We start from the raw sequence: 24,436 nt of genomic DNA, 5'->3' as shown, positions 1-24,436 counted from the left end.
TTATACTGGTATTTATATGAAATTATCAGTGCAACACTATCTTGTGAATAGAAGGTGATCAAAATACATTATTGGGACGAAAATGCGATTGGAATCAACAAATCCAGGAACAGCTATTGGACGTACGTCTTTGGGTTGGTATTATGTCGTTAAATACATTTAGTGATTTTTTTTATATCCACCCTGTAGGTCTTGATGATAAGATTCAAAAGGAGTCCATTTAATCCATGAAAAACACAGAGAAAAGACACTTGAACAATCGATAAGTTTATTCATAATGAACAAATACCGTACTCAAGCAATTCACCTGTAGGCAGGCAATGTCACCACTTTGAGTACTTAGCTGTGTCATATAATATGGAAAGACGCGTAGAGCTAGGACAAAATCAACAACACCTACAACCAAGTACACTGACAACAGTTGTTAACATACCACTTAGCGGTAGGTACAAGATAAACCATTGTATCCCAATACATAGCGTCAATTAGTTTGAAAGAGTGAAAGTACGGAGCCGTGTATCTTATAATACAGAGGTTATCGTTTCAGTGTGTCAGATATCTAATCTCATCTTCCTCTTTCGCTTCTTTTACTTCAAGCCCATATGTGAGGACCATCTGCTACTTATATATATTTGTTTTGAAGTCTCCAAAAGAAGAGTTTTTAAGGTACGTATGGTAAGTTTTCTGATTGCTTATTTCCAGTATTTTGTATGTGTTGTTTCAGGTTTTGGGATCATGATTTTGTATGGAATGTTAACTGAAGTTATTATGCTACAAATTTACAAATTTAAAAAGACATCTTTGTAATTATGAAGTACTAGTATCCAGCTGGTGGGAAGGGGTCAAAAGGTATATATAGTGCCGGGCAAAAGAAAGTAAACAATGGAGAATTGCCGTAGACCAACAGATTACAAACGATATCAAAACATAATAAGGCTGATAACAATCGCCGAAACACTGCAAATTAAGCCTAGAAGACAACTATGATACCCGTATCAAATACACCACCGTCGATTAACCGTTTCTTGTTTGTTTCATTTTTAGACACCATCAAACATTGGTTTATGCTTTCTTTTGTCCGGCTGTTTCAAATCAACTAATGTTAATACTTTTATCAAGAAGTCTTGTTGAAGTCTAATATCACTCGCACTGAACATTCCAAAATTTCATGAAATCATAAAACAAGTGCGTTGAACATGTAAGCTGCAACATATTTTTGTCGCGGATCAATCAGTGAACATGCTGTATAATCCTATACTCAGTAATACCAACATATAAAAAATGAAAACTGCCACATGCATGAAGGAAGTTTACAGTCCATTCGATACACATATCCTCAACAAACGTACTGTTTAACAGTTCATGAGATAAACATAACTATGTATACTCTATCTATTCTTCTTAAGCGTCGTGTATTTAATTTGTAATAACTTGTTAGTACGTGTTTGACTCACATTCTACATTTTGTTAACAAGGGACAGACCTGGGAAATAATCTTGCCAAAGGTATCATAAACATTAATTCTTTAATGTGCTTCATAATAAAAAAGAATCTGCAGAGAAAAATATATACCTTGACCGAGAACATATTCCGTCACTCACAGAAAGCCACCAGGTCGGTCCCTAACATACGAATCACAAGCTTTAGAGAATATAAATGATTTTGCAACCACATGACCCCAACTATCTTTGAGATGTAAATATATGCCTAAAAACAAAATTTATGGATTTTCATAGTACCTTCATAGTGTACTCAATCGTTTTGTTAGTTTTTAAATCAAATTATATTCTAAAAAATACTACCATATAGAGTTAGTCTTTGAGTGTTGACTGAGCGCTAGTACTGTAATTGTTTTATATGGTATATGGTCAGTTGAAATCAAGCATATGATAAAATCAACTGATAGGTACAGTTTATTTTGCCCCTCTGTATATTGGATTGTAGCTACGACAAAATTTGCCTCATCCGAAATGTTATCCAAACAGTTTTCATGTCACATAGAATATATAGTTAAGGTTAGACATGGACGCAAACTGGTAAATAGTTCTCGATCGTATCTACGTCGATATTGTCTTTATACATCACCATAAAATGACGTGCATACGTCACCCCTTGATTTATATCACAGATTCAACCAGCTAGTTGTATTATGCATAAGCGACACACAGGAATATGAATGCCGTCATTGTGGAAGTCGGCTAGTTAGGGATGACTCGTTCACTGATCATGGTCTTTTTTGTATTCGTTTCCCACGCAGAACGCCATGCACAATGCTCATTTCTCAAATACATCTTGCAGTGTCCGAGTGGTGTTATTTCTCCCGTTTGAAATAAGAGGGATGTATTCTACATATATACTTCATAGGCTTCTCGTTGTCCATACTTTCAATCAGTACAGACAATTAAGAATCATTCAGCGTGTTATAGCTAAATAATTGGATGACGTTACGAACCTAAAGCATATAGCAGCAACATTTATCTCTTCACTTGTCATGCATATACGTTCAAGTTACCTTTCCAATACTTTTTGGAAACACAATGATAGTATTATTATCAGCCAAAGTGATTTTGTGACATAACAGGATAATGCTAAATGAGGAAATGACAGTCAGACATGAAATTAATGCAAATCTGCTAACATAAACATTTGTAAACTTGAAGTAAAGAAAATATAAGGAGAATATACCTTGCTGTTACCCTTGTCTCTGAGGTCGAGGGAGTGGTATTTTAAAGAAACATATAATTCACTCCAGAAAAGGATATGTTAACACTTTAAGAAATCTTGTTTTATGTCATACTTTGTGCTATGTGTCTCATGAAAAGAGAAACCAGTGTCTCTTGTTCGAACATGATCACCCAACACCACTTACGAAAAACGTCAGTTATGAATAAATGGGACAAAGTGGATTTTAAAACTTATGTTTAAAAAATCATTAAAGAATTCCTACTGACAATAACTTATCATAATTGACATCTTAAATAAATAGAGAGAACTTATCATAATTGACATCTTAAATAAATAGAGAGAAATGATATAATGCACATCTAGGAATGTATTGATGTTGTTGAGAAAGGACACATATAAAGGTTAATATATATTCTTCTGGACACCAATATCTTATTTTAAAAAATGGCTTCTATATACAATCATGAGATATTCAATGCTTTTGGACATGTGCTCAACTGATTCTAGACATTTGGCATCGATATAAACTCATGTATTTAAATTGTCCAGTGACCTGCATATTTTACCTGTACACTTATTGATTCTGATGTAATTCCGTCTGTGGAAGTTATCAAGAAACCATTTTATACTGGCTTCATGTTAAGGTAACTAACTAGCTTTGACTTCTCTTTGACAGATTCGTTTTGTATTTACGTATGGACGGCTACAACTGATCACCAGTTAACCATCCTAACAGCAGTGTTGTTCTGTTCATGTAACGTTTCAGGTAATCAAGCTGTCCGTAGTTAGGGTCTATCCATAACCACAGAGTTCAAATTCATCAATATGTGTACAAATTATCACCAGGAAAGAACACGTGTGTTTCGCAGGACGGCGGTCGGTTCGACAGGCACCGGACGCCACGACATTGTAAAAGCTCTACTGGCCCGAGACAGTTGAGCTCATCAGCAACATAATAATGTCTGGCATATGATGACATAATATCGGATACACAATCGGGGTTAGTCAACAGCCGCAGATATGCCATAGCCGTTGTGAAGTACACAAACTCATAAGTTATCTCAGAAGAATATCATCTGTTAATTGGTATCAAACATATTTCATGAAATATTCAGGTGAAAGATCAGGAAGAATGACGTCAGTGTAGCTTCTTCGAATTGACACTGACCAAATCTCTAGTCGGTAGCATTGGAAACACAGTCCTTGAATTTGAAGATATCAGGTTTGTGTCAACATAAATGTCATCTTCGGCAATATATCATACACTTGAGCAAATATTGTTCATTGACCATACCTAAATAGGTGTGTAACTGGAGTCAGCAAACTATTTCACAATCACATGAAATCATTTCCTTTATGTTTGCACAATTACGTAAAAAGTATCGTGTACGCTCGCCAACCTCATCCCATCACAGGTATGGACGTTTCCGTTTGAATTCGGAACATCAAAATGTCGAAAACAAGGACACAATATCGTAAGTTGACAAAAACTGGTCACTACCAATGTTGATATATATGCAGTTCCTTCAATATTCTCAACATGTGTGCGTAGTAGATTAATAGGCCATTTGGAATATAGCATTCGAACACTAGTACGTGTTGGAAAAACAGCAATACCGAACATCACCAGTGGTGAACCGTCGGTTCTTTCCGTTGTCACGTTTATGCCTGCATACACCGTTCTCGCAGTGACCTTTGTAGCGGAGGCGATGGTTGTTGTTGCTGCTGTTGCTACATCGACCGCAACGACTACACCGACTAGTGAAGATAAGCCCTCGAGTAGATCCCACTTGATGCGTGTTGTACGTTGGGTTGGTGTTGAGGCTAACAGGTGTGTCTCTGATAGAGCTTTTCCCCAAATTCCCGTTCAGTTTCAAGCTTGAGTTTGGCGACCCGCCTCTTCTCCAGGAACTGTAATGATAGAAAAAGATGAAATAAGAACCAGATTGCTATCGTTTTCTTATGACCGAAATTGACGTGAAACACCGCCAATCTTTTTTTGCTGCTAGCCAAATGTTTAATAATATCAAACAAGTATTTTTCTCATCTTTACAGTTACATATGCAAACATACGTACATGCGTAATTATTTCCTATAAAGCAAGAACATACTAGGAAGTAAAGGACTATATATATCTTCACACAGCAATTGAACTATGTTATTCATAACAAATGCTGTTCTTTTTTGTTTTAAAATGTTGTGTTTGAGTGAGAACATCTGCTATTGCTCTAATTGATTCATGACTTTCTATTGTTTTCTCACTGTCTTGAACACGTGCATCAATATCTCATACATCTGAAATAGATATGTCAACTTTTACCCTATTCAAAACGGTCATATCATATGTATTTATATATTTCGTACAATGGTACCAATCACCTAAGAAAACAATTGGTTCATTCATTCTGATTCTATGTGAAATGAGGAACTAAGATGATATAACAAGCACAAGCTATATAAGCAAAATCAGAACAAGCATGCCCACACATATGTCATGAAGATAGCATGGAAATTAACAAAGATATAAACTCTTAACAAATATGCTAAAACATGTTTGATAGCCATCAAGTGTTATAAATAAATGACATGACATGGCAACTGGAAACAAATACAATACACATCGTTGATAGCCATTATGAAGTGTGGTATACACCCATGACATGACATGGCAACTGGAAACAAATACAATACACATCGTTGATAGCCATTATGAAGTGTGGTATACATCCATGACATGGCAACTGGAAACAAATACAATACACATCGTTGATAGCCATTATGAAGTGTGGTATACATCCATGACGTGGCAACTGGAAACAAATACAATACACATCGTTGATAGCCATTATGAAGTGTGGTATACATCCATGACATGGAATGATAACTGGAAATATTTAGAAACAATACTTTAACAAAACCTTGATTGCTCTTATGAAGTGGTATACATCAATGATATGGCATGACAACTGGAAATATTCAGGAGTGAATGGATGGTGTGACGTTGTGTGAATACCCACAATAACGTTATCACACATAACGTTGTGTTGGCAAAACATCATTATAGGTTTCATAGTCATGTCACATCATAATTCAAAATAAAAAAAGTGTTTCAACATCCATTCTGACTATAAGAGCTGTAATGAAAAACGGTTCTCCCAAGCAACCTTTATCATATGCCATCGATATTTGGTAGTCACATCAGCAGGTGCAAACGTAGGTAAAGAACGTAGAAAAGACCACCGCCATGCTTCACCATAACGGTAAATATAGACAGGCTTATGGAATTTTCAAAGATCTACAGGGTAATTTCTGAGTTGTGCACCTCCTTGAATAATGGACAAATAAGTGGCTGAATCGTTGTTGCAGAGAATCTGGAATCTCTGATAAACACTCCTATCTGTCTGTTTATTCAATTTGAGCAAACCTCAAGTGATGCCAGATTATCTGCGTTCGGCATCACGCGATAAAATCTACACAGAAACACCGCTCGTCTGTTAAGGGGGCCATAGAGTGTTAGTGAGAGGACAATCACCTACTGATAATCACCTGTATTGTAAACCCTTTACAAAGGCCCATAAATAGGTTTTAGTAGTTATTCAAAGCATCGGCTTTGCTTTAAGTGCCTACGGTCTGGGGAAGGGATACGGGGAACTTTGCTTTGCTTGTATCAACTACTTCTCTCTGCACAGAGATCAGATCTCTGCCAACAAGAAAACAACTCGAATTTGCCCCACTAGAATACGGAACGGATGGTTAAATTGGTTCAAAATACTTTGCTAAGGTTTCATGTTCGTAAAATTTCTCAAAGTATACCTTCCTAGACATGAGTACGACGGACAACACAGGTACACATCTATCATGAACTTAGTCATCCTTCTTTTAATCATGTCCCCCAGACAATCTCCTCTGAGCTTTGGGCAGTACATGTACTTCAAGATGGAACAGAACCGAGATATAAATACATACAAATTCAACTTAAGAGTCTTGAGTTCGTCCTTGAAGCTTCTAAATTTGGATTAGGTAAAAACGTTGTTTACCAAGTTACGTAAGACATGGGTTTCGTAGAGTTGATGAACCTAAAAGTGCATTCTTTATGTCTTCGGTCTTATTTGAATATTTTGAACTATGAGTTTTCAAATCCTTTCTAAAAAAAACCTTTATAAATTATAATCATTTCAAAATAGTCATAAGAGGCGACTGACGGCATCGGGTGGTCAGGCTCGCTGACTAGGTTGATGCATGTCATTGATCCCAATTGCGTGGATCGATGTTCATGATGTCAATCACTGGATTGTCTGGTCTAGACTTGATTATTTACAGACCGCTGTCATATAGCTGGCATACTGCTGTACGCGGCGTTAGACAACAAACAAACAAACATTTCAAAATGATGTATACTGGCATTTCTATCATACACGACAGAATTATTCAAATTGTTCTTTGACCGTAGTGAGTGACTGTTATATACATAACATCATTTTGATTATGTAATATCGAATATCCAAATAATATTGCAATTCTTGAAGCACTATAATAGTCAGATTGAGTCCATTTCTTGTTTTTCGAGCTTGTTTTACAACGGAAGGATACAGAGATGCGGGTTCAGGACAAACATATCACAGCTACATGTATGTCATCTGAGTCCCTTGAGAAAATGTTATACAGTAACATACTTATAATAAATACTTATGTGCTTATTCAAAAAGTGCAAAGTACTACATACTTAACCCTGTCAATAGATCAGTGTGTATTTAATTCTGTCAGCTCCCTGGAGAATACACAACCCAAGCAGCCTTTGAGGCGCTAGAAGGTTAACAGTCATATTACCATCAGCCCCTACCGGGTACCCATTTACTGCATAGGGAGACACAATTGATGCTTCATGTGCCTCAGGGTTGGTCGGGAGCGAAACTCTCCGATTCAGTATGCCGAACGCGTTCACCTATCCAACTTATTCACCGCGACCAGCGTTGCTTAACTTCACCCGTTTGGTGACATGTGCGCTGAACACGGGACCGCGTACTTAAACCACTAAAACATAAAGAAAACCAATACCATTGTGCATACAGGTGAGGGTATTGGTTTCATCAGGTACATATTACCTCATATTGTTGCATCCTCACATTCTGTACTAATTGAACACCACAGATAGGAGAATAATATCTTATTCCATCGCTGATAGTGTCGATTTTAAGAGGTCCTTTCTGAAGTATAGGTTCCAGGGTCCGACTAACAGTGTTTTCAAGCCATACGTTAACAGTAACTAGACAAATGTCTGTCTTCAACATACAACGTTGAGAAACAAATTGTTACTATTCTTAGTTTGCCTGAACTATGTGTACCCATTTTTTCAAATAAATGTCTGAGACATGATTTCCTGAAGAAAAAGAACAAGGTAACACAATAACGTCCGTATAATAAAAAACTAAATTAGTCCAATTATGTTTTTACAAGCGTTACGAGCTGAAGGCTTCAAATTATAGTTTGTTCCATGAATTAATCATGTAATCGTTCTTTGTTTAAAACACATTGGCTGGTAGAAGTAGGCGATGTTGGTGCTACAGCCCACGTTTCCAGACAGACACAAACTGTAAATAATTCATCAGGTATATTGTACTCACAATTAAACAGACTCCCGTCGACATATGTGATTCATGTGAAGACCACACGATGATGTACTGACTAATTGGATACTAAATATGTCCCTAGAAGAATTCAGCTGACAGGCGGATATGTGCAACAAGAATAGGAGTCAAAATAAGAAACGAGACAATGATAGATTTTTCAGAGGGTGAAATAGCTTTCAGTAACCCGTTTGTTAAAAAGCATGAAAACACTATCTTTCAGTAAGTCGAATGGAAAGTACACGAACTTTCGTGATTGCAAAATCTAAAGTGTTGTGTGAGGCCTGTCGGTTGTACAATGTTGGCGTGTCATATTGTTGTTTGTTTGTCTGTTGTCTAACGTCGCATTCAGCAATATTCCAGCTATATGACGGCGGTCTGTAAATAATCGAGTGTGGATCAGACAATCCAGTGATTGACATCATGAGCATCGATCCACGCAGTTTGGATACGATGACATGCATCAACCAAGTCAGCGAGTTTGACCACCCGATCCCGTTAGGCGCCTCTTACGACAAGCAAAGTCGTCTTTTACGGCAAGCATGGGTTACTAAAGACTATGTTGTACGTGTTGCAGACCAAGATAGGTGAATGAAATATTTTGCCAGCAGAGCCTTTGAAAGACGTGGTTTGATAACATTTCTGTTCTGTTTGTTAAACGCCCCAGCAATATCTCAGCTATATGACTGCGGTCTATAATTAATCAAGCCTGGGCCATACAGTCTAGGGAATGAAATCATGAACATCTTTTGGGATACGATGACATGCATTATTATAATGTCAGTGAGTCTGACCACCCGATCCCGTTAGTCACCTCTTACGGCAAGCATGGGTTGCTATCCCGGATGTTTACGGTGAATGGAGGAAACAAATTATATGCGAGGACACAGTGCGGAACTCGACTATAAATATTTTTTTTTTATCCTGCCTCAGACTATGAATCCATATACATAACAATCCGTGGACACTGTAATATAGGATTAAACGTCCTGGAACACTGAACACTTTCCACTGTATTCATATACCAATACATTATACAGTTATACAAAAATACAATATAGGAACTAATGCCCACCGCTAATTTGGTTTAGATAAAATGGTACTTTTGTGGTATAAACTAAAAACGGTGTGCATACTGTGTAAGTTTAAGCAAAATGCACACTTGTATATATTCATAAACGCCAAAACTTATTGAAGTCAATCCCTAAAAATAAATAAGTAAACAATTAGAACTTCACAGACTGCGTATTTAACGATGAACACACAGACATTCGAAGAAGTGCTTATTTCTTCGTACAAAGTTTGGTCAAAAGGGAGGCAATGGCCTATGGATATGCATATCTTTCATTTGGCAATGACAAGCGATTAAGGGGATGTTGTATCCTTATATATATCCTGGCTATTTTTGACAATGAATTCATCATGAATGTTAAACGATTAAGGGTTATGTCGATTTGTTACGACTAAGAGTGAGTGTGAGTTAAAGCTTTACGTCACATCGGCAATATTTCAGCCATATCGTGATTTACGACAAAGAAATAGCCCGAAAAGTTGGTGATTTCAAATACATGTATTACCCTCAAGACTATAACTTGACTATAAACACAGTTGAGAGTAAGCATATTTTATATGGTGTGTCTATGTTGAGTGTAAAGAAGAAACATTTCTGTCATTACTTCATTCTTAAACTGTGAGCTACATGTACATGTACTATCCGTTCGTAAATATTCCATGCGAAATTGGTATCCTGCTGATATGGCCTCATTTCGTTCGGACTAATTCATGAAGACCAAGGTACGTCATGATGAGAGTTCATTTATGTTTTTTTTCTGATTGAGGTTGTGACAGGGCCAATTGATTCATGACCTCTTTAAAGCCAGGAGCCACACCAGTGTCGGCTTTGATGGGAGACCACCAAGAAAACTCGTTGCATTATTCCGTTTGAATTACAGATGGTTAGATGTGAATATATAACATGAGTGCATGGCCGTGACTTTGACAAATAAGGTATGTAGAAAAAAAACAGATTTCGGTTGAAAGACGAAAATATATTTGAACAAAGTTTTATTCAATCGTTTATAACGCAATCTACTTTTTGAAATAAGAATAGGTCGAAAGGCTGTTAAAATATTTTTTATTGATATGCGTGGTAGTATGTTGTTCTTTTAAGAATGATCCGTCCGGTCACACCTTGTTGGTTACAGGGCTTATAAGCATTGTCTACGAGCCTTCATTATATAATCGGTTGTATAAAACTGCTCCCGAGAAATGTTGCACATGGAGTATCTTTGGTTTATTCGAGTAATCAGGTGAGCTAACGCCACACAAACTTCCTAACTTCACTGATGAATATAGCAAGCGATAACAGTCCGATTTTGTTGTTGCACCGGCGTTTGCTATCGATTCAATAAAACCGAGGTGTATTTCTGTTTGTTTTCCATTATGTACAGGTTGTACACTGCACTCCAAAATAAACTCTTAATGACAACAAATATCGTAAAGATCTCGTTTCTTTTCCTTAGCTTTCATCTAAATGATTATTGCCCATTAGTCTGACAATGCTACTACACTAAGTACTTCACAGCTGAGTAAAGCTTTAGAAACACAACGATGTCCCGGTGTATGGATCCCGTTACTCTGAACTTGCGATAGATAGTAGGGCATTGCTTCCCATAGATAGTAAGGCATTACTTCAGGACCAAATATTCACCTTCAAGATATCCACTATTGCAGGTGCGCCTACGTATTGTCAATTTAGCACTGTTTTCTTTTCCGGTAGATGACCAACATTCATAAAATGTATGACGCTTTTTCTCGACAGGCTGAAATATCAAGCTATCACTGTTTAACTAACTGCTACTGACATGCACATTGTCCTCCAGTTGCATTTAGAAACTGTGTTATCAATGGAGACTGGACTAACGTTTGGGTTTCAACGTCCTTATTCTTTCGATGTGACGTTTCAGTAAAAGTACAAAGCCTTATCAAGCATGAAATCAACTGCAAGGTGCCACGCTCATATATGTCGCTGTGCAACCTTCGGCATATATCCCCTGATCTCAGTATGGTGGGCACGTTCCCTCTGTTCAGAGGCGACACAATGAGGGTGCAACTCATAACTGAAACGTCTTACTGTGAACGAAAATGTATATTTGAAGTAATGGGCTCTAAATCTAGCCTCAATGAGGGTCTTCCCTACCACCTCATCCTTGTAGCTATATCCTTCTTACGTCGCTGGATTGCAATAAGCATTCGGATCATTTTAACTCGTCAGTTAAAGAAAGTAAAAAAGGCCATAAAACAGCAAGTAACACCAAAAGCGGTGTTAGACAACGCAGATTGGCCTTCATAATAAGACGAAGGCATGTGCGCCTGGGATTAATCACAACAGGTCTTTTTCACAAGCAGCCTAATTACCCAGTAATGAAAGTGAAACACGCCAAGCTGATATTAGAAAGACGAGCTAGTCAGGTCCGTGTTTTTATGTTCAAACAACACAATCATTCCTCACCAAGAATGCACGAGGGACATTAGGCTTTGCACTAGTGTTTACACTCCCTTGATTTCATGCGGAGTGTGTTCGATCAACAAGAAAGAGAAACTTGCGACGTAATACAAACATCGTAGAAATTACATACTTTCGTTATATTTATGGAGTGATCTTTGCTATTTGCTTTCTGTATGTGTCAACAAACCAACTGAATGCAATGGTGCAAAACCTTGGTGTAGGTAATTCCAGAGTTGGTAAAGGGTGAGACGGAACGCGCCAGGACGTTTGCCGATGCTGATTTGATCTCTATGCAAACAACGATTAAAAGGAGGCTCTTCGGAGACGTAGGTGAAATCAAGGATCTGAACTTAGTACAAGAACCCTAACCAATGACTAATAACAAAACAGTTCTACATCAGTTATTCATCTAAGTCTCAAAAATTGTTTTCAGTACAGGCATAGTTAATTTCAAAATACTCGGATGGGGTGAATGTTAAACTCAGTTAAACATCAACAGCCACAAACATGTTCTCGGTAGTAAATTACTGTTCACAGAAATTTTGAAATGAAGAGTGAAGCAAAAAATAATTCGTTTTTCTATGGACGACTGTTCTTCAAAAGCATGATACTTGGTTCAACTATAAGATTGGTCTCTGTCCATAAGATATATATCAATTGATATCAAACGAATTATTTCTAATGCCACACCCCACCCCTTCTTAATTATATGTGCAGATCCAAAGAGAGCATAGCTGAGCACCTCAGATCAGTTGGGAAAATTTAAGTAGATGCAAGACGTATTCATTAAAAATGGAAAATATAATAACATAAAGGATCACCCGCAAAAAGAAGTGCATCCATGTGGTTTTACTTCATTAATGTATTTATTGACTACGTAAATATACGACTCTGATCTAAGGAAATATTTAATACACGTGGCACTGAAGACCTATTTTGCACAGACATATATGAATTCTACATTCCAACAGTGGCATGACGTGAAACCTGTCTCCGAGCTTTACACAATATTGGCAAACATCGTGTTACAAAGTGTTGACTATTTGCTAGAAATGGTTACAGGACGTCTGGATTTTGTGTCCCACGTAATAATCAGTGAAACATATGCATCGTTAGTTCATAGCATGGTCTATTTTGGATTAAAGTATAACTGCATAAATAGACGTATAAATGATGTCCATAAGGCCGTGGAAAGGAGACTCGTATGAAGGTGATCTGAATCAATTGACAGTAAGATGCTGCGCAGAAAATATCAGAAGATACTATATTGTATTGACAAAACTTAGAAGACTTTAGAAGAATTGTTTTAGTGCGCGCTGATGTATATCCAAATAATTCCTATTGTAAGTGTCTAGATATACGGATGATCAGATGCATGCATGAAGCGATTTGTATTAAGGAGAACCAGAACGCCACGATTGTTGCCATCACAATATAACGGGAATTGAACGCACGCTGACGTCATCTGTGTGTTTGCTGCTTTTATAAAAAGGTGCCTTTTTCAATTGGTATAATTGACAGTTGATAAAATGATTTATGTTATCACTTTCACGTATTCATCAGCCAATTGGGATCATCAACACATTTTGATCATAATTCAGGTTGTTTAAGTGATACTGTACTGAATTTATTTATAAAGATTGGCCGTTATTATGGTTCTGTTTATCAAGTTTATGAATTGAATAACCTATATTCAAAATTCGAGGACTCATATAGTTTGCACTTGGGTTTTTCATTCAGAAATCAACGAAAAGAAATATAAAAACTACATGTTTGTTGAATTTATGGTTGAACTCGATGAACAGAAACATAATAACAACCGGTCATTATGAATATTATTGGACTTACGAGTAATCATTCTTCAGTGTATCACTTGATAACATGTTAAAGATTGCTTGATGTTGTTCATGTTGTGAAGAGAAGTATATTCTATAAACTATCAGTTTACCAATTCATAAGTGTTAAATGAGAAGGAATATCAATGAAACAAAACAATATTTTCAGATGACCAGGGAACTAATGTGCATCGTCTATTCATATCGTTCATAGATTCCCACGGTTTCAGACGCCTCATTAGGCCAATGTGTGTAATCACACGGTCGTCCGCAAACTATACATCTTCATCGTGAATATCCTATTATATTCAACTGATAGGACTGATTCATTTGCTTGATTGACATATTCCTTCACATGTCCGGAAATTTGTCATTGCAGACTACGAGTAACGACCACGCACATCTGGCGTCTGCCGGGCAAGCTGCTCGAACCACTGGAAGTATATTGAAAGACGTTGGTACGAGTGCCTAGACAGAACGGGAATTTGGTGTGTTCAATGGAGAAGAGAGGCGACAGGTTCTATGGAGAGAAGCGACTTCACTTCAGTAGCGATTAGTCTGATGATCGTTAGTGACTATTGTCTTGACAAGAAATTCAGAGTATCCTCGCCTTGTGGTCGACACACCCTGTCGATGTCATTTGCTTTCATACAGGTGCTGTTGAGTGTGTTAATCATGGCCCATACATCACCAAACTCCTCAACAACCGTGTTCAAGCCAGTCGATGTGATCTATGAAAATTGTCTCGTGTGATGAAACGTTTAGTTGACGTCACCACAAAGGCGAGAGGTGAATCAATTTAATTATCTATAAAGGGTTTCGAAAAGTACTAAAGCATATATTCGAACGGGCGTAGCGATGTATTGGTCAATACAAGCTTATCATACTAATCAATGCCTTCATTTGATTTCTTTCCTTAACATGATTCCACGCTTAATCAGAGAACTAACTCGAGGTACAATTATCTCCACTACGTATTTTAACACAGCGCTGCTCACTGTACCTACACAACACAGCTCTTCATATCATGCACTTACACCGCTAGTGACAACGCTATTGATTTATAGAGTTGAGTAGAAATAGAGGAGAATCATAAGTAATTAAATACTGTCAGTTTCTTTGTCCATTTCGGTCTCAATCATTGAAGGGGTGCACTGGTAATAGGAGATGGTCACACACCTGGAACAAGTAACAGGCATCACATATTCGTTATCTTCACGAAGCATTCGTCCAAGCATGACATGTCCTTCAGATGCAGTATCGATAGGGGTCTGGACATAATGCCGATTAACCAGAAAGGACACAAATGAAGCGTTTATGATCAATATATGCTGATAACAATTTCTCAAACAACAGTTCGGGGCCGACCATTTGATATTAGGGTTGTTGGGGCGTTTGAGGGGCTAGCGCCTGGGATTTTATCTAATTGAAAAAAATATCATGCTTCATCCGATGTCGCCTCTTACGACCGGCAATGGTTTCTGGGGATCAATTCTGGCTCGGAAACTCTCAATGGGCGCAAGTACAAGTGGTACATATCGCGCACACATAACACTGAAGGTTAAACTGTGAAGCAGACGAAGCTGTGATATCCGGACACATACTGAGTTCCCTTAGTTATATGTCCACTGATGAGACAACATCGACTCCACAACAAGTCCTGAGGATAACACCAGGAGTTCACAGATTGATCATGTCAGCCGACTCTAGACTATGTCGAACATGACCCAGCCCCAGAGGTCTTCGCTGTCGACGTTTCATGAGGGTTCACAATCATCATAGACATGAGCCTATTTGAGATAAACAGCACGCTGTTTGAGGTGACATAGTGTCAATAAATACTTCGAGTCTCTATGTAAATACGTCCATGGCTAGACTTATCATTGGACAGTTGTTAGTTTTTTTTATCTTACATGTCGACCTTGATAACGTAATGGGCCAAGATTTCAAAATTAATAATTCATATTGCTTACCTTAAAAACATTTTGTCTAAGAGGTCACTTTGTTTTATGAAACTCGCAAAAGTTAAACCGTAAATGTCGACAAATAAAAATGAGTCATTCGAACTTCTATCATGTTTCTCACCACGGGTGGCCCAGTCGTGTAAGGCGGCCCAATTCGCTGCGCAGAAACAGATGATCGTGGGTTCGCATACCAGATTCGCCCTGATTATCTTTGCCACCATACATATGTACTTGTGGGGTTTATTAAAATGAACGTCTAAGACCTGCATTACTCCGGGATTTCCGTCATGAAGCTGACGCGTTATGTTATAACTGAAATTCTTTTCTGAGAGGCGTAAAACTCATCACCCGCCTGTTTTACTGTCCCGCTCAGGATTGAAAGAAATGGTTCTTATGTCCACCCATTTACCCACCTGTATAAACACCATTCCGTTTCAAAACCTTCTCCGCATATCTTATCGGCAGGATATTACAAGAAAATAAATAACTCTCTCTACAACTTCGGTAAGTTAGCTCTCAACACCTATTTATTAAATGTAGCAGGCGTTGCACCTCGACCAAGTAAAATACAGATACCGAACGCCTGAGTTTTATTAGCACATGCACCCGTAAAGATCCGGGTTAGAATGGCTCTTTAGCAACCCATGCTTTTCGTAAGAGGCGTCTAACGGAATCGGGTGGTCAGGCTCGCAGGCTTGGTTGATGCATGTCATCGTATCTCAGTTGTTAGGATCGATTCTCATGATGTTAATCCTTGGATTGTCTGGTCCAGACTCGATTATTTACAGACCGCCGTCATATAGCTGAAATTTTGCTGAGTGCGGCGTTAAACAACAAACAAACAAAACGATTATAAGCACATCCCGAGCTGAACTTGTGAACCATATTTTTGCCACATACATGCATTTACAACGAAAGACATATTGCTCTTGTTGTTTTCATTCACACACACGCCTCAATGGCGCTTTAAATGATCTTTGCGCTCTCTGGTTGTTTAACTGATAAATAGATATCGGAAACTACCTTGACAACAGTAGGGTTACACGAGGTACCTGTCTTCACTCCTATCCAACTTGTACCACTTTAAACAATGTCGATATCACGATGGATTGGGCTGAAAGAATGTTAACCCACAGTAATCCTCAGATTCCTTTGATTGCATGGTACTGGTAAATTAAAGTGGCTGAAGTTGTAGAGATTAGAGACAAAGCTCATGGCTTTCGTGTGAGTGCCAGACGTGTTATCGTAGACTTCCGCAAATTGGTGTTGGTAATTACTATACCATGTTGGACACCGCAGCATCCTGAAATACTTGACCTAAATTGTCTTTGTAAAAGGTGAACAGCTAAGTTGGTTCTTAGTATACAAAACCGTGACTAAATTTTGTATCTTAGGGTAAACTGGAATATTTGTAATGTTTCACAACGTGTACATGGGAAATGTGTACTTTATTAGAACGTTGGCTAATAGCACTCAATTGTTTTTTTGCCATTACGAAAAAGGATTTTAAATTGGGCGGGAAATGTTGCTGAAGAAATGAATCGGGTTGTTCAAGGATCCTAGGCTTACGTCCCTTCGTGCTAAACACATTGACAGCCCAGCTCATACAAACACTACTTTATCAACTAACACAAATGTTATTACGTATATTTCAGTCTAACAGTTATATGAAGAGCAACCCTCATACAACAGACAACATAAGACTCTTATTTCGCGGGACTTCTTCAAATGCTATCATATAGTAAGACATAAGTCTCTCAGCATACTGTGACTCATCGGCAGATGGTTTTCAAAAATCCAAAGTATGTTCTTGAATATTTGCAATATCGTAAGATCAAGTTCAATTCTGTCAAAACATATGACATTCCATTTTGAACACTATACCGCCCGACATCCAACGTTTATTGGGAAAGTCAAATGGGAAATAACGGAGAACCTTAACGTGTGGCATTTTGGGATGAGGTATTTGGTCGAGAAGTCCCCACCCCAAGGACATAAATTGTGCCTCCACCCTTGCTGACCAGTGTCTCCTTGCATACGAGGGCTGATCAAAACGTTCTACGAAGAGTAACTTTCAACAGTTGGTCACAACAAAGTAGTGAACTAGTCAATGTAGTACATGGTTTAAGTAGTTCATTACAAGTGTATTTGGTCTGTTGAGGTCGTTTGTATATTCGTGACAGCCAGTTGAATGTGACAAGGGTTAAATGGACACATAAACGGAAAAGAACTAGTACCGAGACATCATCAATGTTTTTACTCAAGAGAAAACACTCCTCAAGAAATTCATGACCGCATATCACAAGCGTATGGGGATAAGTGCCCCAGCTATTCCATCAGTGAGATAGACAACCTGAAACTGTCAGAGAGACGTTTTACCATTGCTTGAGGAAGACACAGGTCTAAGCCATGGATGATCCATTGAATTGCTTGTTTGTTGCTTAACTCCACACGCAGCACTGTTCCAGCTATGAAACTATTATTCATGAACATTTAGAGATGAATAAGATATCTGCACGTTGGGTGCCAAAGTTTCTAAATTCTGATCTTGAGGAAAAGAGAACTGAGAACTGACATTGCCAGAGAAAATTTAGAGCTAATTGAGGAGGATTTCGTCAAATTCACGGGCGATGAAACATGGATCTACCACTGTGACGTCACTCCATGGAATGGCACCATTCCACTTCTCCTGCATCAAAGGATTTCAAGTCTTATAGACCAGTGAAGAAAGTTATGGCCACTGTATTCTGGGATGCAAAGGGTGAGATCCTTGTTGATTACTTAGAAAGTCAAAAGACGATTACCGGTGCCTACTATGCTCATTTGCGTCATCATCTGGGAGATTCTATCAAAGAAAAGCGGCGAGGAATGCTGACTGCTGGAGCTTTACTATTTCATGACAATGCCTCTTCTCACATCTCTCGACTTGCAAAGGCTGCTGTGCGACAACGTGGGTTTAAAGCGCTTCCTCACCCTCCAAACTCTTAGAACTGTTTGACCAGCCCTCGTATAAATCGGAATTTCTGCTCGGATTCGCAAAATCGAAACACGCGAATTTGACCTTAAGATCTTATCTTAAGCTTCAGGTATATCGATGATCTGATATTATTCAATAAGGTTAAATATCCAATTCCTTTCCACTGTTTTATCCATATTAACTAGAAATTAAGACCATGAAACCTCCTCATTTTATTTCATATTTAGATCTAAGCATAATTATTCAGAGTGACAATACCTACAATAGCAACTTTCTGTTTATATCGAACAGTTTTCAAGAAAACTACGTTTACAGCTTTTGATGTACAATCGGGGATATTATTTCTATGAAGATTTTAAGACCAACTCAGAATACTCAGTATTCACCTGATGAAGGGACAAGAAGAGTTCTGAAACGTCGTGACAAAGAATAAAAGAAGTTGCCATCCATAAAAAATGTCATGTATATATATAAATATACCCACTTTGCAGGGTATTTCCCAAGAGCAACACTATGCCCTGTGATACTCCTGCAAAACGGGCTTCAGAGCAGACCTATAAGCAGCAATATGAACCCTTTGGAAGTGATATATAAATAACTGTCAAACCATTTAGCAAGTTTCCTTAGATACCATATGATACTCTTTCCTACTCCTGCCACGAGGTCATCATTACTCTTGTATCTCCTGTAATTGATCATGGTCAGCTCGATTCAATTATCTCGACATGGAACCGAAAGCATCTGTACAGGAAATGCGGTCAAATATCGGAACTGCGCTTGTCTGAAACTTCGGTTAAATCGATGCATTTTCGATTGCTCAAAAGTGAACGAGGTGTCATTGTAAATATAAGCAACAGAGCTCTTTCCATAATAAAAAGCTTGTCATTGTTCATTGTACGATTCCGACAATAACTTTCAATAAGGTGATGATACCAGGTTGTTGTATTTTCGAAAAGGTGAGCGTATCCTGTCCCACGAGTATCACCCGTCATAAACACGTGCAAAGGCAAGTCAAGTGAACAGTTAGTCACAAACGATGCATTTACGTATCCTGCAACTGTTTATCCTTTTAGGGGAGAATGAGAAGGCGTTTTAGACAGGAGTAATATGGATGTAAACATTTCACAACATGAACATAAAGATACACTCTATATATGAGATCAACTGGTACTAACAAAAGTTTCAACAATGGTAACTGTAAGTACACACCAATACCTGGAACATGACCTGACTAAAGCAGTATATCTGCAACACAGTGATAGAAGCAGTCATCTATGTTTTCATATTACCGGCTTGTGTGTCTTTTTACATACACTTAAATGCATCTGATAACATTTTCACCGACCGAATGCAGTTTATGGGCTTAATGTTGAGATGATATAGCAATCATATCTTCAGATTAAATCTATTCTTCAGATACCTTTGCCACAAAACCATTAAATAATGACATTTAATTTGTCGTTTGATACGATCAAAAGAATTATGAATAATAACAGCGGATGCAAAAGAAGAAACGAACGTATTAGCCTTTTGTGTTGAGATGCAGATGACCTTCTCATATAAATGTCATTGAAGCGGTTCCACTGCCATCTCTGGCTGAATTAGCTCTGGGAAAGAGCTACTTTCAATGCCAATTGAGTACAACTGATTCTGGTGGCATCTATAGAATGAGTAAGTAGTGCAATGCAAGGTGAACACGGAGCCAAATATATAGAACATGAAATTCCCAATGTGCATTGTGACAAATGTTACTCTTCCATACATTGCACACCTGCACCCGGGGCTTTTGCCAAGTATTCTTGGGTAATTTAGCACCGACATAACATAAAATATGTAACACCCTCAGTTGAAAAGGATGGCTGGTACCTGATACCCGTTTGGCCTATGTTGTGCTCGGTAAGCCGCATGCAGCATAATATTTTAAACCTACGGGAAAATTCACGAACACTTTCGTGTTAAATGTTATGAAAAGCCTCTTGGGAAGTTCCCAAGTTGTATAATTTCATTTAAAGGAGCACTTATCTCTGGCTTCTTTTCGGCTGTCTGACACTGGCCGCTAGGGCCGTGAGTTGATTTGCTCGCTAACGCGACTGAGCTTAACAAGAGACTGGGCTACCATCTGCAAGACCAGCTGAATAAACTTTGAGGCAATAAAAAGAACGACGGAAGTTCATCGGATGTCGTTATTTGGAAATACCCCTGATGGTTATAGTTTAATAATAAAAAGTATCCTTGCAGTGAAAGCATTTTCGGATTTCTTATTGCGTCATTCATGTGTTCTGCCATAACCCTACACGTAAATTGTATATTCGTCGTCATTGACTTGATGCTCAGTTTAAGAATTTATTACAGGTATATTTAGTGATAACATAACTCAGATTACCCGACAAAGGTTCCCATTCGGCATTTCGTGTGTCTGGGGTAATTATTCAATCTAAATCCAGGTTTGAAGTGAGGTGAAATGTGTGTCATGTGATATGCACGTGGCAGCCCAGCAAGAGATGAATGATCAGTTGATTTACTTTTTTGTAAATCAACGGATCGTTCCTAGTCATCAAAGGATCAACAGAAAATGCGTTGACTGATTAATCACTGTTATCTTGCACAGTGGATATAAAAAGAGTAAGTGTTTAGGTGTAGGTTTACTGAAGAAAAGGGAATACACTCATTAAATGGCGTGAAGTGCCGATGTCTAAACAACACACCTTGTTTTACGGTTAAGGGTTAAAGGGTTAACCGATAATACGTTGATTGAGTGCTCATTGTTATTTGACTCAATGCATTTGTTTAAAGAACCGTTGAATATAGTTCTTTTATGTGGATATTCACAGATACATTACTCGAACAAGGAAGCTGCCTAAAATAATGACTTTGTTAGGTTGTACTTATGATATTTGCATTTTGTTTTCATTCATTTGCTGTAGTAGCATTGAACAGACTCATTCTTGTTCCTCTACGTTCTTCGATGCGCCACAGACGTTTTTTTCACAAGTCTTTTTTTTCGTAAGTGTGTATATGTTACAGTCAATGTGTAAAATGTGATTCACTCAGGCACCTATGCTAGGATTAGAAGCCAAACAATATATAAATGTACTTTTAATCCTAACATTTTCCGTCACTTGGTGATGTTATGTAACATAAAAATGTTTGGAACTCGTTATCATAATAATACAGTTGGACATATTTTCAGTCCATTTGTAAAATAACTGAATATGTAGGCGTTTAATAAATTTCCTTAGTAAAAATTTGGCACATTTTGACTAAAAATATAAACATGATAAAATAGGCAATGCTCAGGTGAAATATTTACTTTGTGTTGCAAGTCAAAATATTGTAAAAAATCGCACAATTACCAAGCAAGGGACTCATCAAAACTTCGTCACCATTACCGATGCTACCCACAAAGATACTTACATTACCTTATTATTTCCCAAACTGTTTTTCATTTTGTTGATAATGTGCCCTCATACTATCAATAAAAGTGACAAATGCGCTTACGAGTGGCGCAGCACAGGTCGCGAACTAGTCTAGATTCCTGATATATCATCCGGGTACTCACGGGGTAAAACAATAACAAAAGCAACAACCAGTCCCGGGGAATTGCTTTAGATCAGTGCCCCTTTAAATCATCATCACTAACATTGGAAATGATTATTCTGATTTTCTTTGTAACATACAATTTGTTTCATTGCCCAAGTCATATTCATGAATACAGAATCTGAGGAACACTAAATGTTACATACATATAATACTATATTTACAGAGCGACTTTGCCTCGGCGAAGTTATTACACTAGTTACAGCTTGGTAGAAGCGCACGGGGAGTATGTGACACTGGAGGATGGCTTCGCTCAATTCGTGAGCCTTAACATTTTGCAAAAGTAACAACAAGGTTATACCTGCACTCTGTAAATATACACCTGTATGCCTCATGTGTAAACGATTATGTTTCATTAATAAAGTTGTAATCTGTCCTTCAGTAACAGCCACAAAATCATTTCCATCTTCACAAGAAATCTGTGCCAAAGGCAGAGTCGATTATTCGATTCTGACCTATCAAGAGAATGTGCTTATGAATCACTATCAAATAGTGATGATACCAGGAGTTCACCAAAAAGGTGAGCTTATCCTGCCCCGCCGGTGGCACCCGTCACAAACACATGCAAAGGAATGTCACATGTTTACCTGAAAAACACCGGAACATATGGTACAAGTCAAAATAGGGAATTGCCTCGGACATATTTTTTGTCTTATTTGGAAATGTCCTCCGCGTATGTATTTATATTGATAATCCAAAGTCTTTTCAATTCTTATGTTTTACATGAGAGGGGAAAAGAAAAAGGTTTCTGTTTCTACATGTATAATATACGGGTTTGACCGAGATTTTTAGAGGACATTGCCAGTAATATATCTGCCAAATTCCCGATTATTTGTTGATGTAGTTTGTACTTATGTCTACATATAAAAATACCCTTTTATGGGATGTACTCACATTACCTACATTAAGTTAAATATTCATAATATGCTTTAGAAAATGGAAAGAAAACCAATGATTATCCTGTTGTACATCTTTGTATAAATGAGGATTCTTCCCAGTAGAAAGATTCCCCAAAAAGCGAAGACAATTTGCTTTGACAGTTGATATCACTACAAAAAACTAAACTGACAAGTTATCGTGACGCATCTCTGCCACGAAAATTGAAAGGAAGTTAATGACTCAAAGAACTATCAAATTTTGCATGCAACTTTATTTTCCATTAGTCCAAATGGGAGAAAAAAAATATCGGTCAACCTGTTTGCCTGTGGTGAAACGTATACTTGACAAAGTTGTTTGATAGAATTGGTTAAACGGTAAAGTATACCATTACTATCAAGTAAATTAATGAATTATATAGACAAAAGACATAAGGCGTATCTAGAAAGAAAAGTAAGTTAGAGTATGGATGTATTCTTACTGTGCGTCACAATGCGTCAGTGTTTATTAATTTTTGTTGTTGGTGATGATATTGACACGATTGTCATTGTATGTTTTTCATATAATCTTCACTGTTGATAATGACAATGATTCCCTTGTGTTGTACACTACAACATAATTTTGAATCTCATACAAAGATAGAGTTTTCTCGCAGGGATACCGGGTAGGTCACAAGTGACAAGTGACAAGTCATGCTCGCATGAGGTGACCAAATGGATCGGGTGGTCACGCTCGGTGACTAGGTTGATTGCATGCCATAGGACACCGACTGCGTGAATCTTTGCCCGCAATATCAGTCACTGGACTCTCTAGTTGAATAGTTGCAGATCACCGTCATAAAGATGGAATATTACTGAGTGTGTTTGTAACACAACAACTAAACACAAAGAAAGCTTACAGACACGCTATTGTTGAAAAATAATCAAAGTATAATTATTCCTATACTAGTAAACAGCTGAAAACGTTCATAACGACTTATAAGGTTTTGCTTCGTTTTTTAATTATGCAGATCTCGTGGACCAGATCTTGTATCTTCTTGTTCTAAGATATTTTGAAAGTTTTCACAGTCGTTCGAGTAATAATACACGAAGGGTAATTGAATATCGGTGGGCACTCATGGTTGGTACCATGTGCATTGACTTGAATTATTGTACAACCTGATTCAACAGTGATTAACGTTTGCAAGCTACAGTACATTTTAATTCCGCTTCTACCGAGTATTCTCATGGTCTTCAATGTCTTTGGTTGCTTCAATGGCTTTGTACTTGCTATAATCTAACTAACAACAACAAAATGGTCTTGCGCGATCCACTTGTGACATGATCAATGAATCTCGCATTCTTTTGTGAGCTGTACATCTACGAGTAATT

The 24,436-nt window shown here is 37.8% G+C and overlaps 1 protein-coding gene across 3 annotated transcripts in view; it reads right to left on the bottom strand.

Moving 5' to 3' along the window:
- Positions 1-330: 330 nt before the first annotated feature.
- Positions 331-24,436, bottom strand: part of LOC139471714 (gonadotropin-releasing hormone receptor-like) — a 90,358-nt gene continuing 66,252 nt past the window's right edge. For 2 of the 3 annotated variants that reach the window (XM_071254202.1, XM_071254194.1), the window contains one exon: positions 331-4,596. In XM_071254202.1, coding sequence (XP_071110303.1) covers positions 4,275-4,596 — 322 coding nt within the window. In that variant the 3' untranslated portion in view covers positions 331-4,274. The remainder of the gene's footprint in view (positions 4,597-24,436) is intronic. The other variant, XM_071254209.1, reaches the window with a different exon arrangement.

This window comes from Haliotis cracherodii, unplaced genomic scaffold (genome assembly GCF_022045235.1).
Source record: "Haliotis cracherodii isolate W230 unplaced genomic scaffold, xgHalCrac1.p SCAF_1, whole genome shotgun sequence".
NCBI classification, from domain to species: domain Eukaryota; kingdom Metazoa; phylum Mollusca; class Gastropoda; order Lepetellida; family Haliotidae; genus Haliotis; species Haliotis cracherodii.
This window is presented reverse-complemented; position numbering and strand designations above follow the sequence as displayed.